Source organism: Coregonus clupeaformis, unplaced genomic scaffold (assembly GCF_020615455.1).
Source record: "Coregonus clupeaformis isolate EN_2021a unplaced genomic scaffold, ASM2061545v1 scaf1615, whole genome shotgun sequence".
Lineage (NCBI taxonomy): Eukaryota > Metazoa > Chordata > Actinopteri > Salmoniformes > Salmonidae > Coregonus > Coregonus clupeaformis.
The window spans coordinates 36,041-54,645 of record NW_025535069.1 but is presented as its reverse complement, the minus strand read 5'-3'; the positions used below and the strand labels follow the sequence as shown (position 1 = coordinate 54,645).

Below are 18,605 nucleotides of genomic sequence, written 5' to 3'. Positions count from 1 at the left end.
CTTTGTGTCTCTGAACATTTGGTTGTCAATATATAGTTTATCGACCACAAGTGCCACACGTTTCCCTTTTAATCTATTTTCCTTGAAGATTGGATACAGAACTTTGCGCCTTTCTGCAATCTCCCTCGGGAATTGATCATTCATGCCTATTTTCGTGCCAGCAAGTATTTTTCCTAGGCTTTTAACCATAGCTTTATCCTTAAAAATCAATCATATTTCTGTCCTCTTTGTCCGAAACGGTGTACACGTTCGAGTTGGATTTTATCGACAGCCTCGAGTGGTATTTGAAGCGCTGTATGCAGGAAATCCTTCATAATATTCTCGGTTATTTCTCCCTCCTTTTCCTGAATAGGAAAAGTACTAGATTTTCTCTCATCGATCTAGTTTGGATGTCTAGTAAGGCTTCTCTCAGAAGGTTGTTCTCCGTTTTAAGTTCCCTAATGTCCGTTTCCATCTTAGTTACTGTCACTTTTAATTTTTTGGTTTCTGTTTCCATTATCGCTGCTTTTTCGTCACTCATTTCAAGACTCGCTTTCAACTCTTTTACGTCCTTACTGACCAATTCTAGTATGCCCAATTTGTCATTTATCGACTTCAACAGGTCGCTTTCCACACTTACCAGACCCAGTGGTATCAGTCGACGAGTCGCGTATTTTCTTGGGGATTGGTTCTCCTCGTTTATCTTCCGCCATGTTTGGGTGTTGCGTGTTGTTGTAATATTTGTCGATATATTTCTCTAGCCTTATGATTTGTTTTGTGTTATTATCCAGATTGAATTTTATTTACTGCGAATATATGAAATGCTAATATTTAGTCTAACTTACTGATTTTTAATATTATGTTTTTATCTTGAGGTGGTTTGTACCGCTTTCTATTCAATACGCCATCTTGTCTACACACACCTGCACTTTACACGAAGAGTCATTTCACGCCAAGGTTCTTTGCACTCTGGGAGGAGGACACAATGGAGTTGTCAACCGTGATGGCGAGATCATGGAGCGGGCAGTCCTTCCCCAGGAGGAAGAGCAGCTCCGTCTTGCCGAGGTTCAGTTTGAGGTGGTGATCCGACAACCACACTGATATGTCTGCCAGACATGCAGAGATGCGATTCGACACCTGGTTATCAGAAGGGGGAAAGGAGAAAATTAATTGTGTGTCGTCTGCGTAGCAATGATAGGAGAGACCATGTGAGGATATGACAGAGCCAAGTGACTTGGTGTATAGAGAAAATAGGAGAGGGCCTAGAACTGAGCCCTGGGGGACACCAGTGGTGAGAGCACGTGGTGCGGAGATTGATTCTCGCCATGCCACCTGGTAGGAGCGACCTGTCAGGTAGGACGCAATCCAAGAGTGAGCAGCGCCGGAGATGCCCAACTCGGAGAGGGTGGAGAGGAGGATCTGATGGTTCACAGTATCAAGGGCAGCGGATAGGTTAGAGGAGAGAGAGTTAGCTTTAGCAGTGCGGAGAGCCACTGTGACACAGAGAAGAGCAGTCTCAGTTGAATGACCAGTCTTGAAACCTGACAGGTTTGGATCAAGAAGGTCATTCTGAGAGAGATTGCAGGAGAGTTGGCTAGAGACGGCACGCTCAAGAGTTTTGGAGAGAAAAGAAAGAAGGGATACTGGTCTGTAGTTGTTGACATCGGAGGGATCAAGTGTAGGTTTTTTGAGGAGGGGTGCAACTCTCGCTCTCTTGAAGACGGAAGGGACATGGCCAGCGGTCAAGGATGAGTTGATGAGCGAGGTGAGGTAAGGGAGAAGGTCTCCGGAAATGGTCTGGAGAAGAGAGGAGGGGATAGGGTCAGGTTGTTGGGCGGCCGGCCGTCACAAGTCGCAAGATTTCATCTGGAGAGAGAGGGGAGAAAGAAGTCAAAGCATAGGGTAGGGCAGTGTGAGCAGGACCAGCGGTGTCATTTGACTTAATAAATGAGGATCGGATGTCGTCAACCTTCTTTTCAAAATGGTTGACGAAGTCATCCACAGAGAGGGAGGGGGAGGAGGAGGAGGATTCAGCAGGGAGGAGAAGGTGGCAAAGAGCTTCCTAGGGTTAGAGGCAGAGGCTTGAAATTTAGAGTGGTAGAAAGTGGCTTTAGCAGCGGAAACAGAGGAAGAGAATGTAGAGAGGAGGGAGTGAAAAGATGACAGGTCCGCAGGGAGTCTAGTTTTCCTCCATTTCCGCTCGGCTGCCCCGGAGCCCTCTTCTGTGAGCTCGCAATGAGTCGTCAAGCCACGGAGCAGGAGGGGAGGACCGAGCCGGCCGGGAGGATAGGGGACATAGAGAGTCAAAAGATGCAGAAAGGGAGGAGAGGAGGGTTGAGGAGGCAGAATCAGGAGATCGGAGGGAGAAGGATTTAGCAGAGGGAAGAGATGATAGGATGGAAGAGGAGAGAGTAGTGGGAGAGAGAGAGCGAAGGTAGCGACGGCACATTACCATCTGAGTAGGGGCAGAGTGAGTAGTGTTGGAGGAGAGTGAGAGAGAAAAGGATACAAAGTAGTGGTCGGAGACTTGGAGGGGAGTTGCAGTGAAATTAGTAGAAGAACAGCATCTAGTAAAGATGAGGTCAAGCGTATTGCCTGCCTTGTGAGTAGGGGGGGACTGTGAGAGGGTGAGATCAAAAGAGGAAAGGAGTGGAAAGAAGGAGGCAGAGAGAAATGAGTCAAAGGCAGACGTAGGGAGGTTAAAGTCACCCAGAACTGTGAGGGGTGAGCCATCCTCAGGAAAGGAACTTGTCAATCTCATTGATGAACTCTCCAAGGGAACCTGGAGGGCGATAAATTACAAGGATGTTAAGCTTGAATGGGCTAGTGACTGTGACAGCATGGAATTCAAATGAGGATATAGACGGATGGGTCAGGTGGAAAAAGAGAGAATGTCCACTTGGGAGAGATGAGGATTCCTGTGCCACCGCCGCGATGACCAGATGCTCTCGGGGTACGCGAGAACACATGGTCAGACGAGGAAAGAGCAGTAGGAGTAGCAGTGTTTTCTGTGGTAATCCATGTTTCCGTCAGCGCCAAGAAGTCGAGGGACTGGAGGGTAGCATAGACTGATATGAACTCTGCCTTGTTGGCCGCAGAAAGGCAGTTCCAGAGGCTGCCGGAGACCTGGAACTCCACGTGGGTCGTGCGTGCAGGGACCACCAGATTAGAGTAGCAGCAGCCACGCGGTGTGAAGCGTTTGTATGGCCTGTGCTGAGAGGAGAGAACAGGGATAGACAGACACATAGTTGACAGGCTACAGAAAAAGGCTACAATAATACAAGATAAACTTTACCTATGTCAACTATACTTGAACAAAAATATAAACGCAACATGCAACAATTTCAACAATTTTACTGAGTTACAGTTTATAGAAGGAAATCAGTCAATTGAAATAAATTCATTAGGCCTAGATAGTTTGTGTGTATGTATTGATATGTGTGCCTTTAAAAAAAAGTATGTAGTTCTGTCCTTGAGCTGTTCTTGTCTATTAATGTTCTGTATTATGTCATGTTTCATGTTTTGTGTGGACCCCAGGAAAAGTAGCTGCTGCTCTTGCAATAGCTAATGGGGATCCTAATAAAATACTAAAATACCCTAATCTATGGATTTCACATAACTAGGCAGGGACGCAACCATGGGTGGGCCTGGGAAGACATAGGCCCACTGGGGAGCCAGGCCCACCCAATCAGAATGAGTTTTTCCCCACAAAAGGGCTTTATTATAGACAGAAATACACCACAGTTTCCCCCTCCCTCCCTCCATGCCGGATGTGGAGGTCTTGGGCTGTCGTGGTTACACGTGGTCTGCGGTTGGACGTACTGCCAAATTCTCTAAAATGACATTGTAGGTGGCTTATGGTCGAGAAATTAACATTAAATTATCTGGCAACAGCACTGTTGGACATTCCTGCAGTCAGCATGCCAATTGCACGCTCCCTCAAAACTAGAGACATCTGTGACATTGTGTTGTGTGACAAACAAAAAAATTAAAAATGAGAAGAAAAAAAAAATATATACAAATAAAAATTAATAATAAAAAAAAAAAATGAGAAGAAAAGAAATATATAAAAATATAAAATAATAAATAAATAAATAAATATATATATATGTATTCACTAACTGTAAGTCGCTCTGGATAAGAGCGTCTGCTAAATGACTAAAATGTAAAAAAATGGAATGAAATGAACTAAACATCTGGGAAAGTGAGAGAGCGGGGCCTTCCTCACTTACGTTTCACTGAAACACTCAAATATAACTCTCCCAACTTCCACTTTATAAATTATAATTGTTGTAAACTACAGCGGTTCAATGTTTTCTAGGAATAGACTCTAACTTAGTTTATTCAGCTAGCTAACTTGGTACAGTATTCTTCCGTGAAAACCGTCCAGGGCACCGAATCCTATGACGCCATAGCCAACTAGCATGCTAGTCTGCGAGACAAGTGATTTTTAATAACAATGTGTCTAATTCTGGAGCTGTGGTGCACTGCAGTGCTTAAAATTCTAATTCAAACACATTACAAATAGTCCATGAGCCAGGGGGTCGGTCGGGCTCACCTAGGGTGACGATGTCTCATAGTGATTTTCTTGAAATGTCCCTTGAGTTGGAAAATGTCTGATAGTAGTGCAGCAATGGGAGCTTCCTCAGTTATCACTCTTTCTTCATTCATCCCTCCATCACATTCATTTTTCCCATAGGGATTTTACCTATGACAATGTCAGTATACAACAAGTTAATGCTCACATATACCCTTTAATATATATAATTGGAAAGTTTAGATCCACAGTTATCCATCAGACACCTTTTTTGGAATGTTCAGGTCAACAGAACTTTGACCTCTAGTTTACATATCAGAATTACCTGTATAAATTGCTTTAAAAAGGAAACCCTGATACATTTTAAACTTTGTTTGAAAAGTGGTCTGAAAGATCCTGAAATTTCCTTTCAAATTATATATATTATAACCAACTTTGAAAGCACCAGCTACAACTTGTGTAAAAAGAAAATGCCCATATTGTGCCATTGACATTAGATGTTGGAAGCTTAGAATTCCATGTAGTGGGGCAGCTATAAGCTTTCAAATTACATACGATTTAAGGGTATATGTGAGCAATAACTTGTTGTATACTGACATAGTTTGTCATAGGGTAAAATCCCTATTGGAAAAATGTATGGGATGGAGGAATGAAAGAAAGAGCTCTCATTGCTGCACCGTTATCACACATTTTCCAACAATCTTGGGCTCCCGTGCGCGGCTGCTCTTACTACAGACCCTTTTTCTACAGTTTGGCGCGCACAATGGCCGCGTCTGTTTGGCTTTTAATAAATTTTCTTCGACTTGCCAATTATTATATATACCTTCAAGGACTAAAACGGAAATCCTGATAATTTGGTTGTTGCCATGGTAGCAAGAGATTTTGCCCAGAACTGAAGGGGGGTGAGGATTTGTGATTGCACACTACAAAGCGAAAAGGAGCTTCATTGATTTCATTTTTGTATTTTTTATCTAGTTTATTTGAATGAAAAATTGCTAGTTCTTTTATTTTATATATTTATTGGGAGAAATGTACATGCAAATAGCCTAAAAGCTTCAAACATAAAGTGCCTTCAGAAAGTATTCACACCCCTTGACTTTTTCCACATTTTGTTGTGTTACAGCCTGATCTATACACAATACCCCATAATGTCAAAGTTGAATTATATTTTTGGAAATGTTTATAAACTAATAAAAAATGAAAAGCTGAAATGTCTTGAGTCAATAAGTTATCACGACTCAGGATAAGACCCAGATGCAGACACAGGAGGCGAATGGTTCAGTTCTCAGATAATTTATATAACACGGGGGGCAGGCAAAGGGCTGGTCGAGGACAGGCAGAGGTTCGTAACTAGGTCAGAGTCCGACAGGTACAGGACGGCAGACAGGCTCAGGGTCAGGGCAGGCAGAAGTTCATAAACCAGGTCAGAATCAGGCAGGTACAGAACGGCAGGCAGACTCAGGGCAGGCAGAAAGGTCAGTTCCGGGAGGACTAGAAAACAGCGAGACAGGAAAACGGGAAAACACGCTGGTAAGACTTGGCAAGACGACGAACTGGCAACAGACAAACAGAAAACGCAGGTATAAATACACAGGGGATAATGGGGAAAATGGGAGACACCTGGTTGGGGGTGGAGACAAGCACAAGACAGGTGAAACAGATCAGGGTGTGATGTAATTATTCAACCTTCTTATGGCAAGCCTAATTAAGTTCAGGAGTAAAAATGTGCTTAATAAGTCACATAATACGTTGCATGGACTCACTCTATGTGCAATAATTGTGTTTAGCATGATTTTTGAATGACTACCTCATCTCTGTACCCCACAGATACAATTATGTATAAGGTCCCTCAGTCGAGCAGTGAATTTCAACCACAAAGACCAGGAAGGTTTTCCAATGCCTCCCAAAGAAGGGCACCTATTGGTAGATGGTGAAGTTATTAATTACCCTTTGGATGTTGTATCAATACATCCAGTCACTACAAAGATACAGTTGTCATTCCTAACTCATTTGCCAGAGAGGAAGGACACCGCTCGGGGATTTCATAATGAGGCTAATGGTCTTTAAAACAGTTACAGAGTTTATTGGCTGTGATAGGAGAAAAATGAGGATGGATCAACAACATTGTTTTTACTCCACAATACAAAAATAATTGACAGGTGAACAGAAGGAAGCCTGTACATGCATCCTGTTTGCAACAATGCACTAAAGCAATACTGCAAAAAAATGTGGCAAAGCAATTAACAACACATTACTGAGTACCACTCTCCATATTTTCAAGCATAGTGGTGGCTGCATCATGTTATGGGTATGCTTGCAATCGTCAAGCACTGGGGAGTTTTTCATTCGATAACAAATCAACGGAATGGAGCTAAGCATAGGCAAAATCCTAGAGGAAATCCTGGTTCAGTCTGCTTCCACCAGACACTGGGAGATGAATTCACCTTTCAGCAGGACAATAACCAAAAACACAAGGCCAGATCTACACGGGGTCGCTTACCAAGAAGACAGTGAATGTTCCTGAGTGTCCGAGTTAAAGTTTTGACTTAAATCTACTTGAAAAGCTATGGCAAGACCTGAAAATGGTGGTCTAGCAATGATCAACAAACAATTTGACAGAGCTTCTTGCCCTTTGTTCTGTTGTCTGTGCCCAATAATGTTTGTACCATGTTTTGTGCTGCTACCATGTTGTGCTGCTGCCATGTTGTGTTGCTACCATGTTCTTGTCATGTTGTGTTGCTACCATGATGTGTTGTCATGTGTTGCTGCCATGCTATGTTGTTGTCTTAGGTCTCTCTTTATGTAGTGTTGTGGTGTCTCTCTTGTCATGATGTGTGTTTTGTCTGATATTTTATTTTTTTATCCCAGCCCACGTCCCCGCAAGAGGCCTTTTGCCTTTTGGTAGGCCATCATTGTAAATAAGAATTTGTTCTTAACTGACTTGCCTAGTTAAATAAAGGTTAAATAAATAAATAAATAAAATAAAAAGCTTGAAGAATTTGAAAATAATAATGGGCAAATGTTGCACAATCCAGGTGTGGATTTACCCAGAAAGACTCACAGCTGTAATTGCTGCCAAAGGTGCTTCTACAAAGTATTGACTCAGGGGTGTGAATACTTATTGTGGGGATCTATTTTCTTGTAACTGGATGTGATGCCTAGCTTAGAAAGAATGCATTAATGATTAAACATAAAAGGTTTGTACTGTACTGATATAAATTGTTTAACCTAACAAGCTGTGATTAATGTGAGGAGCTGTTTTAGGGAGTAGGGGGAGATAAGAACTTGTGTCTCACATACACGAACACTGCCTCTTTGTGATCTGTGAACCGTCCAAGGACGTAGGTACAAAGAGTACAGGGGAACGGTGTCTATGGGTGCTGACTCGAGACAGGGTGTGATGATAACAACTTATGCCTGGCAACAGTGTGCAACGGTAAAGCGCCAAGGGTCTGGGACCAGCCTGTGCGCCAACGATTGGCTGAGTAAGTCTAAACCACGCTCAGTCTCTACTCTGATTGGCCAGCAGGGAGCGGGAACTATCTCTGTCAGAGTATTTGAAGAAGAACTTAGAACAATGGAGTGCCCTGCGTGGTATTTCAGTGGACCCGTATATACGAACATCATATTTACCATTGAAGTGGTTTGCATTAATTAAAATACTAGTCTATTTTAGAAGATGTGTATTGACATTGTTCCTAATACCAGATTTGAATTGACGCAACTTAACATTATGTAAATGTAATTATTTGCAAACATTTCTAAAAACATGTTTTCACTTAGTCATTATGGGATATTGTATGTAGATTGGTGAGAAGAAGTGGAATAAGTCAAGGGGTATGAATACTTTCTGAAGGTATCGGAATTATTAAAGGCAATTCTCTCTTTCTCTCTGTATGAAGTATGCCAGTTAAGAAATGTGTCAATAAGGTGACAGGTCAGTGTTGGTATTCTATTTCAGGATAATTTGGCGATTGCGATTAAGGAGAATACAAAGGATGTATGCAGTGTCACACTTCTCACATGGTCTATCTGTCCAGACACCTTTGGTCTAGAACTGGGTGAGCTGAAACAAAGCTCCTCTCTTCCTGACAGTCCCATATGAAGATACTTGGTTGATACCTATTGAAAATGATATACTGTATGATACAGGGCTTACTTAAAAGGCATTATCCATATAGGTTCTCTGTCCCATTTGGCAATGTTACAAACTACACACATAATCAACTTGAGACTAACTAAAAACAAACCAGTGCACCCAGTTCTGCTTCTTCATTGGTTTTGTGCGGCAGGTAGGGCCTACACTCTGCCTTCCAGAAAAAATATTCCACTAAAGAGGCATAGTGGCAATTGTAATTTTTTTTCGACAAGATTCCAGGCTTATAATTGAGTAGTGCCATATAAATTGGTGTATATAATAATGGATATCAAGAGTATAAATTGGTTGACTACACTAGACCAATGTTGGCAGATGAGTTAAAGACACCTGTGACCGCTTTCAAATGTTAGTTTGTGGTCAGGTTAGGGCTGGGCGATATGGCCTAAAACTCATATCTCCATTTTGTCAAACTTTTGGGCGATTCACGATATATAGCTCGATTTTTAAAAACGTTTTCTCTAAATAAGCTTTGTTGTACAATTAAAGGTCAAATACACTGCATTTTTAACAGTCAGCAATAATCTAATGAATTCAGAGCTTGTGAAATTATACCCGGACTGAATATATGCCTTCCACAACCATAAGACCCACTAATAATGTAATTATTTTATCAAAATAGTTCTACCTGCTTTTTTTGTGTGGTTTTCATGCATAATGACATTCACTAATAATGTAGCAGGCATTTTAGATGTTGAAATCAAGTGGTCTACCTTATTTCTCAGAATGAGAACGAGTTGCCAATTCCTTATATAACTGTTTTATGCTTATTGTACATTTATAAAACACAGACTGAACAGCTAGTATAACAATCTTTATTTGACTAAAATGCTGCTAGATATACCTGGTACCGTAATGCGCGCGCGACAAACTGAGCATTAATTTTCCAGAATGAATGTTCATTGGTACATCCGTTTTAGTGGTGTCTGCTCGGCTCGAAATTTGAGGAGTTTAAACATAAACAGTGTATGGTTCGAAAGGTTAACTTCTCCTCTATTACAGTAAAATAATGTATACATGTGTTTCGGTGTCCATATGACCGATTCTGTTGGACCAAACCTCAAATCCAAATAGCGACTTGAAACCGTTTGTCTGAGAGGAAGAAGTGATCTCTCATCTTTGTTGTTGTGAGTGGTAGTGGGAGGGGCTTCACTCTCGCCAAAATCTGTCCAATGCGTTTCTATGCGCTTATTTTGAACCTTGTCGCCTGCCTTCCCGCCTTTGGGACAATGATTCCCATTGTTAGGGCGGAGACATGAGCATCTCGTCATTATATACAGATCTCTGGTGTAAATGGGAAGGCGCACAGCACAGAAGGAGCGAACGAGACCAAAAAGACAACATGAGAAAAAGCGGACATGAACGCTCATAAAAAATAAAAGTACAAAAAACCTCTGCGATACAGGCATTTGGAATACCGCGCAAAAACATAAATTCCAATTGATCGAATCAATTCGATATATCGCCCAGCCCTAGGTCAGGTCCTCCCAGTCTGGACCATATTAATAAACTGTGTGTTATTCTCAGTGTCTAGGAGACAGAAGACTCTCCAGACCTCGATCAAAATGTCTTTGAACTATCTGAGGAAGGAGAAACATATTGAATGAATGCATGTCTGCATGCAATGTACTCAATGCAGCACAGAAGGGCTTTAACATAACACACAATCTGTATCCCCTGAATATACACATTGTATCCAGAAAAGATAACATTCAATATACACACCAAGACAGTTCATGTAGAATGCATACTGTATGTTTGTCTGTCTATGAACTGCCTATAGCCTATAAGTAAAGTCAAACCCCATCCAAGTAAATCAGTGCTAATTTCTTAACCCCTGTGTAATCCAATTATCCAAGTATTACTGTGAGCACGCACACAGAAAAAGGCTGGGCCTGTGGGTCTCAAAATATTTACATATTGACCTACTAATACTAACACCATGCTTTGACTTTCTGTTGTTTTTCAAGTTAAATGTCAGTGTTGTTTATGGAAAAATGGTTGTCAACAGTTAATTGTCTTTTAACTGTCTGTCAGACAGGTCATCACTAAGAGATCCCTAATCACATCAACTGTACTTAAAGAACCTCTTGCGCTATAGCTTCCACTATAGCTATGCAATTTCTATTCTAGACATTTCGTCGACATTGATTTCATCTGTGCACAGACAGCAAAGTGAAAGACCAAGTGGTGTCTTCGCAATGTATCAACAGAAAATGCAATATTCTGTCTATCCAATGTTCTGTATGTAGTTACAGGATATTATCTGTTTTTGTCACAGGTCAATAATTGAACATAGAATCAAGATCTCTCTAAAGGGGCCAAGAAATGACCTAGTCCTAGCCTCATCAACCCAGATACTGTCTGAGAGGCTTATCCATATCCATGCTACTGAGTCTTTCAGATGATAAGGGTTTCTATAACTGACCTGCCCTCAAAACCAGACCAGACCAGGGCTCTGGATCAACATATCCAAGACTCAACTTGAGGAGCAAAATGTATGACTGCTTATTCTCATTAAAATAATCTGTTTCAGATAAGAGATCCAAATTAAATGAAATATATTTTATGAGACACGGGACCTCTAAGGGCACTTATTGTCAACTTTTCTACCAATTCACCAATTAATGAAGTACTGGTCCCCAGACCTCCATTATCAGGTATGTGATGAAGTACTGTATATGAAATAGCGTCAGCTTCCTTTAAGGGCCCTTGGTATGTCCTGCTTGGTCTGTCCTGTACAAACGGGTCCTAAACCTTTAATCCAGAATGACCCCATTAACTGTAGGTCCATATTTGGCCACTTCACCATGCCAGACCTCAAGGTCAACTTCCTTGCACGTCAGAGCTCTGTGGTTAGACTGTTGCCTCCTGTGACGATGTTCATTTACATTTACATTTTAGTCATTTAGCAGATGCTCTTACGCATTCATCTTAAGATAGCTAGGTGAGATAATCACATATCACAGTCGTAGTAAGTACATTTCCCCATTAAATGGGCACCTTCCCTTCTAATTATTCCCCATGGACATTATTTATTTTTTACCACATATTCAACAAGGAAATGTAAAACACAACACTCCACCCTCTCCCCATACAGAGGTTTCAATTCATGCTGCACTTTATTACTAATAAAAATAGCACTGAAGAAATGAAAGGGGTAAAAAATAGTTTAATGGTGTGTAATGATCTTGAGATGTAGTGCTACACTTAAATTGTACTGTATAGAGTAAAAAACTATAGTGATTTGGGAATATCTACTGTTACAGTTTGTTGTATTTGCTCTAAAACGAATGTCAGAACTATGTGCTTACAGTTAGCTCTGAAACATTCATATAAAATCACTTATTGTTTGAATGTTCTTGATACAGTAAGATGCTGCGTGGTGATTGGATACATAGCTGAAAGTATTCCACTCACAGTATGTAGTCACGTACTAGAAAAGGTGATCTTACACAATGCAGATTCACAGTACTTCCTCATTGCTCTGACGTATATACAGAATACTGCAAGACGGACATGACGACTAACTTGGTTTACAGTTAACTTGGAAAAAAATTGTCTAGCCAATTATGAGTAATGGGATTGATCCATTATTCATTTTATTCCACTCAAACAAAATCCATTCTGAAGAATGTTGGTCTTTTTTGCTATTGGGTTCAATGTTTGTTTCATCAGAAATGTTTTGATGGTATTTCTGATTTGAAAAACGTTCTCAATTAAAATGAACAATTAACGTTTTGAAGATTGTGCTTAAAATGTGTTGGTTTACTTGTTATTTACAGCATAATTATATTATTTATTTAATGACTATTACAATAATAACGTTATTATAACTAAATAACTACCTCTCTCTGGCTCCTCGGATTGAAGTCCCTGATACCACGGTCCACGTAACAAGCAATTCGTTTGATTGATTTAAAATAAGTACCAAAATATACCTATTGTTCCCTAATACATTTCTAGTAAATTCCAGGTAGGCCTATATACCAGCTGTAACAGGACTGTTAAAGAATGCCACCTGCAAAAATACATTAAAAACAGAGACACACTGATTATCACCAAGTAAAATAACTTTAGTAGATTGACCCCTAACCTACATGACAAGTCAGGAAATGTTCTTAATTTTTCAGGTGTGTGTATGTGTTCTTTTTTTATTTTACCAGAGCTATCTGTGTATCTTAGGTAAAATATCCCACTCAAATAAAATAGTTGTCAGGAGAAGATAGTGTTCTAAGCACACGACCTGATCACAAGGATAAAGGAACATCATGAGTGACAACACAGTCTTTAAAGACCAATCACAGTGACAAAGCAGACTCTTTGAAGACCCATCACATGGACCATGAACGCAACCACATTTACATTTTAGTAGACGCTCTTATCCAGAGCGACTTACAGTTAGTGAGTGCATACATTTTCATACTGGCCCCCGGGAAAACGAAACAAGCGCATGTCACAGACAACGTCGACTCCTTTGACAAGCTTGACACAGGCGTGCCAAGGCTTAATTACATAAGTTAGTTAAAAACGACCATATTGACCTGACTCACTGATGTCCCCACCCCCTCTGATGTCCAGGAATGGAGATGGGGGGAGGGTGGTGAAGGAGCTGGCTGACCTTTTTGGAGAGCATGTGACTGGAAACCAGGAGACTGCAGGATTAAGAATCAGGGGTATTTAAAACGAAGGCCTGTTCCTTGTATTCATTTTGCTCTTGGACTGACATGCAGCAGTAGCTCTCAGGAGAGACAGAAGCTCTTTGGAACATTTGTGAAATTAGGTGAGGCAGAGACTTTTTATTTATTTATTTTTATTTAACCCTTATTTTTCCAGGTAAGTTGACTGAGAACACATTCTCATTTACAGCAACGACCTGGGAAATAGTTACAGGGGGGAGACTACTTATTGCTACTTTTCTTTATTATTCCTTAGAAATAATACATTACTACTACTTAATTACTTATTGCTAATCCAGATGAATGCATTAGTGCTACAGTATAAGTACAAACAACTTGTAAATGAAGTATAAAGGAAAAGTTCCAAGAGTATCAAGCAGGAACATCTAAGACTGTGATTGATTGACTCTAGCACCTGCAAATATAGCACCTGTAGCCATGATGCAGAATGTACATGCATTTGTAATTGTAGCTAACCTGCTCAATTGAGAATTATAGCATGATAGCAATGAGTGTGCATTAAGATTGGGAAGTGAAACAATGCAATATGGACATATTGCATAGAGGAATCCATTTGTGTGCTAGACAGAAGTCCACATAGCTACAAATGTGTGCATCTTGACTCTAAAATCATTGGCACATTACTAGAATACCAATAAGAAGGCATGCCCAACGCATTGCTTCACACTAACTGGTATGCTAGCGTTGATATTGGAACAGAGAGATGTAGAGGATCCTGGGAGTTTTTTAAATAATAGTGCAGTGGAAAGTAGGTGGGAAAACATTTGTGCCAATCAATGCAACATCTAAAAAGTTGTAAAACCTCCAGTGGAAGGCAGATATCTGAGAGAGAGCAGACACCAAATTCCTGGAGAGAGAGACTTACCTGTTGGAAGCAGAGACTGAAATCACAGCAACAGATGCTTTTGCACAGCTTTACAGATCTCTATCCACTCTGGATTGGCATTAGGCAGCAGTATAGGGAGTGCCAGATCTGTGATCTCATGCAGGTGCAGCATCTGTTGAGTTACATAACGTGTCCTGGTAGAGTGAGCTCCATCCACGTCATTATGTTAACAGGATTATGGAGCTCCCAGGTTCGGGGAAGGCGGTACTCAGGAGACAGATTAGGAGGATACTGCTTAAACAGATGAAGGAGAACAGGAACAAGGACAGAGTGTGGCCTCACCTGTTGTCCAGTATAGTGTCTGAGCCACTAAAGAGATTGGCAGGCCAGCCACTGCCTGTCTCAATACCATAATTAATTGGCGTCCGTCCCGACCTCCTTACTAAGCCATAAGGATCAACCTTTTTTTCCGCTGACGACATCAAAGGCCAATGGGATCTAAAAATAAATCAGATGCACAGTAGTGAAGATTTCGTTTACAATAATTTCTACAATGCTATGTACATGCATAGGAATTCAGTGGGGGACAGTCAATTCAATACTTTAGTCAGGTCAAAATAATTGATAAATCAGACATCCAAAAAGAAGATGTCCATGCTACGAAAGGAGAGTGGCCTGGGTCAAGACAATCTACCAACCCAAATGGGAAAGACGTTTTTTTTTAAATTATGGGGACTGAGAAAATAAGGGGTTGATTTCCCCCCTCCCTTCGTGATCTAAGCGATTAAGTGTGACACAGAGGACATTCCTGGGATTTAAGAAGGGCAATTAATCAAATTGGGTTTTATATGGAATCAGAGATAATCTGGCTGTTTAGCCAAATCCCCATAATCTATCCTGATTAGCAGTAAGGTGGCTGGAGGGAGCCTGGCAGAGAGCAGTAGAGATTAGCAGAAAGACAGCAGTAGAGAATAAGAGAGGGGGGGATGAGGATAATACAAGATAGAGGGAAATGATAGACTTTCTGGCCAACACTATAACAGCTCTCTCTCTCTCTCTCTCTCTCTCTCTCTCTCTCTCCCTCTCTCTCTCTCTCTCTCTCTATCTCTCTCTCTCTCTCTCTCTAATGTGGGAAACATGTTTACATTACCAAAGCAAGTGAAATAAACAAAAATGAAAGAAACAATCAGAAATTAAGAGTAAACATTACACAAAAGTTTCAAAAGAATAGAGACATTTCAAATGTTATATTATGGACAGTCTTGTAACAATCGCTCTCTCTGTCTCTCTCTCTGTGTCAGACCTCAGCAGAAATGAACACAGCTCCCCCTGCAGGAAGCGCCCTGGCCACGCCCGCCGGAACAGCTGGCCCCACCACCCCCAAGAAGGGACCCCCTAAGTTCAAGCAGAGGCAGACCCGTACATTCAAGAGCAAGGCCCCCAAACCTGGCCAGAAAGGGTGAGAATCTCTCTCTGTCGTCACACATTCACACAGATACACACAAACTCCACACACAACCGTTCCACATATTCACACTAACAAGCACTCAGTTTTCTCACATTCTCAAACCTGTATAAATAAACACAGACAAATTCTAGAATCTGTAAGATACAAACATGTCTCCTTGTCAATTACAGATTTGGTGATGACATCCCCGGCATGGAGGGTCTTGGCACAGGTAACTTTGATATTCCATCTGCAATCATCAGTAGTCATGTTTGTTCATCTATATATTTGTATTTCTACTTTCAGTATACAGTGCCTTCAGAAAGTATTCATGCCCCTTGAATTATCCCACATTTAGTTGTGTTACAGCCTGAATTCAAAATGGATTAAATATGATTTTTTTTCTCACACATCTACACACAATACTCCACAATGACAAAGTGAAAACATGTTTCTAGACATTTTTGCAAATGTATTTAAAATGAAATGCAGAAATGTCTCATTAACATAAGTATTCACACCCCTGAGGCAATACATGTTAGAATCACCTTTGGCAGCGATAACAGCTGTGAGTTTTTCTTAGTAAGTCTCAAAGAGTTTTGCACACCTGGATTGTACAATATTTTCCCATTATTATTTTCAAAATTAAGCTCTGTCAAATTTGTTGTTGATCATAGCTAGACAACCATTTTCAAGCAGATTTAAGTCAAAACTGTAACTCGGCCACTTAGGAACATTCACTGTCTTCTCGGTAAGCAACTCCAGTGTAGATTTGGCCTTGTGTTTTAAGTTAATGTCCTGCTGAAATATGAATTCCTCTCCCAGTGTTTGGTGGAAAGCAGACTGAACCAGGTTTTCTCCTAGGATATTTCCTTGTGCTTAGCTCCATTCCGTTTCTTTTTTACCCTGAAAACTCCCACAGTCCTTAACGATTACAAGCATACACATAACATGATGCAGCCACCACTATACTTGAAAATACGGAGAGTGGTACTCACTAATGTGTTCTATTGCATTTGCCCCAAACATAACACTTTGTATTCAGGACATAAAGTGAATTGCTTTGCCAAATTGTTTGCAGTATTACTTTAGTGCCTTGTTGCAAACAGGATGCATATTTTGGGATCCTTCTTTTCACTCTGTCTATTAGGTTATTATTGTGGAGTAACTACAATGTTGTTGATCCATCCTCAGTTTTTTTCCTATCACAGCCATTAAACTCTATAACTGTTTTAAAGTCACCATTGGCCTCATGGTGAAATCCCTGAGCGGTTTCCTTCCTCTCCGGCAACTGAGTTAGGAAGGACGCCTGTAACTTTGTATAGGTACCTTTCTTTGTGAGGAATTGGAAAACCTCCCTGGTCTTTGAAGTTGAATCTGAGTTTGAAATTCACTGTTTCAACTGAGGAACCATACAGATCATTTTATGTGTGGGGTACAGAGATGAGGTAGTCATTTTAAAATTATGTTAAACACTATTAGTGCACACAGTCCATGCAACTTTTATGTGAATTGTGAAGAAAAAATCCGACTTATGGACTCAAGACATTTCAGCTTTTCTGTTTATTTGTAATTAATTAGTAAACATTTTGAAAAACATAATTCCACTTTGACATTATGGGGTATTGTGTGTAGGCCAGTGACAAAACCCCCGCTATTTAATCAATTTTCAATTCAGGCTGTAACAGAACAAAATGTGGAAAAATTCAAGGGCTGTGAATAGTCATCAACTGGACAATCAATACTAATTGTTTCTCCCTCTCTCATTCTCTCTAGACATAGCAGTGGTCTGCCCATGGGAGGCCTACGGCGACATGGAACTCAGTGATCTGGCCAAATATGGAATCATCTAAGACTGCAAGCCTCCTGCCTTCCCTTAACCTCTCCGCTCTTAACCTCTGACCCCTCCCTCTGTGTTAGTCTGGCGCGCCACCATAAGGCGACTGGCCATCCCCCTAAAGTCGTCTCTTCACTCCACGCTGTTCTTAAGTCTGTTGTGGTCAGGCACTGTGGCCTGAAATACCATATACGGTGGGCAGACGGAACACTGAACTGTTTATTTTTATTATTATCATATAATAGTATTATACTGTATTTTAAACAGGACATAAGAGATACTTGATGTGATACAACGAGACCACACCCACCCCTCCTCTCTACAATAGCCTACCTCGGCTCCCCCATCCCTCTCTCCTTCTGTAATCCCTCAGATCCCTTTAGTCCCTCAATTCCTCTGTCAACCATCAACCACAGCAATGGACGCAAGCAAAATACTAGCTATGACTAGCTTGTATTTGCTTATAGTCTACTACAGAACTGTAAATATGTCCCTGTTTCCAATGCAGCCTCTACCTTTATTCATTACCCTCCCTTTTTACCCCAAGTTATTTTTTGTCTTTTTTTGTTGTTGCATTGTGTTTTTTACTTGTTGATAAAGGCGTGCCACTGTGAACACACAGGGAACGAAAGGGATGAGACCAGGGAGGAGGGTGTGTGATATATATTGTGATGACCAAAACTACAATGCTTTGTCATAGATCATTATGGTGAAGGCATTCCCTGTTATCCCTGTGGTGCTACCACACTACCCCCTTCTTAGTGTACGGTATGCCACCAAACTAAATATAAACATATTGATGTGTTACACACACAAACACATTTACATGACAGAATGCGTATGTGTGATTGTATGTCCTGATAGATCCATTAAAGTTTTTATTTTCAATACTCATGTTGTCCTTTTCTCTTCTGTCATCTCTGAGAAAATATCAGAAAATACAACCCCTTCCATGATGGGGTATAAAATGAAAATCTGAGTATGTTATACTTTTCACTAATAACTGACATTATTTTAAAGAACATTCATTAAGAATGGCAATGAACATTCATAAGCATATATTTCAACCATATTTTTTCTACATTGCTCCATCATAACATACTGTAGTTTGAAACTATAACAA

At 40.7% G+C, this 18,605-nt stretch overlaps 1 protein-coding gene across 2 annotated transcripts; it reads left to right on the top strand.

The window, feature by feature from the left end:
- The first annotated feature begins 13,348 nt into the window (after positions 1-13,348).
- Positions 13,349-18,373, top strand: pde6hb (phosphodiesterase 6H, cGMP-specific, cone, gamma, paralog b). Of its 2 annotated transcripts, none has more exons than XM_041863997.2 (4): positions 13,349-13,455; positions 15,500-15,657; positions 15,837-15,877; positions 17,422-18,373. In XM_041863997.2, the coding sequence occupies exons 2-4, from the start codon at positions 15,512-15,514 to the stop codon at positions 17,496-17,498; spliced, it is 264 nt and encodes an 87-aa protein (XP_041719931.1). In that variant the 5' UTR covers positions 13,349-13,455; positions 15,500-15,511; the 3' UTR covers positions 17,499-18,373. The 2 variants fall into 2 exon arrangements, with proteins under 2 accessions (XP_041719931.1, XP_041719932.1); XM_041863998.2 differs by having other exon boundaries at positions 13,414-13,508.
- The last annotated feature ends 232 nt before the right edge of the window (positions 18,374-18,605 follow it).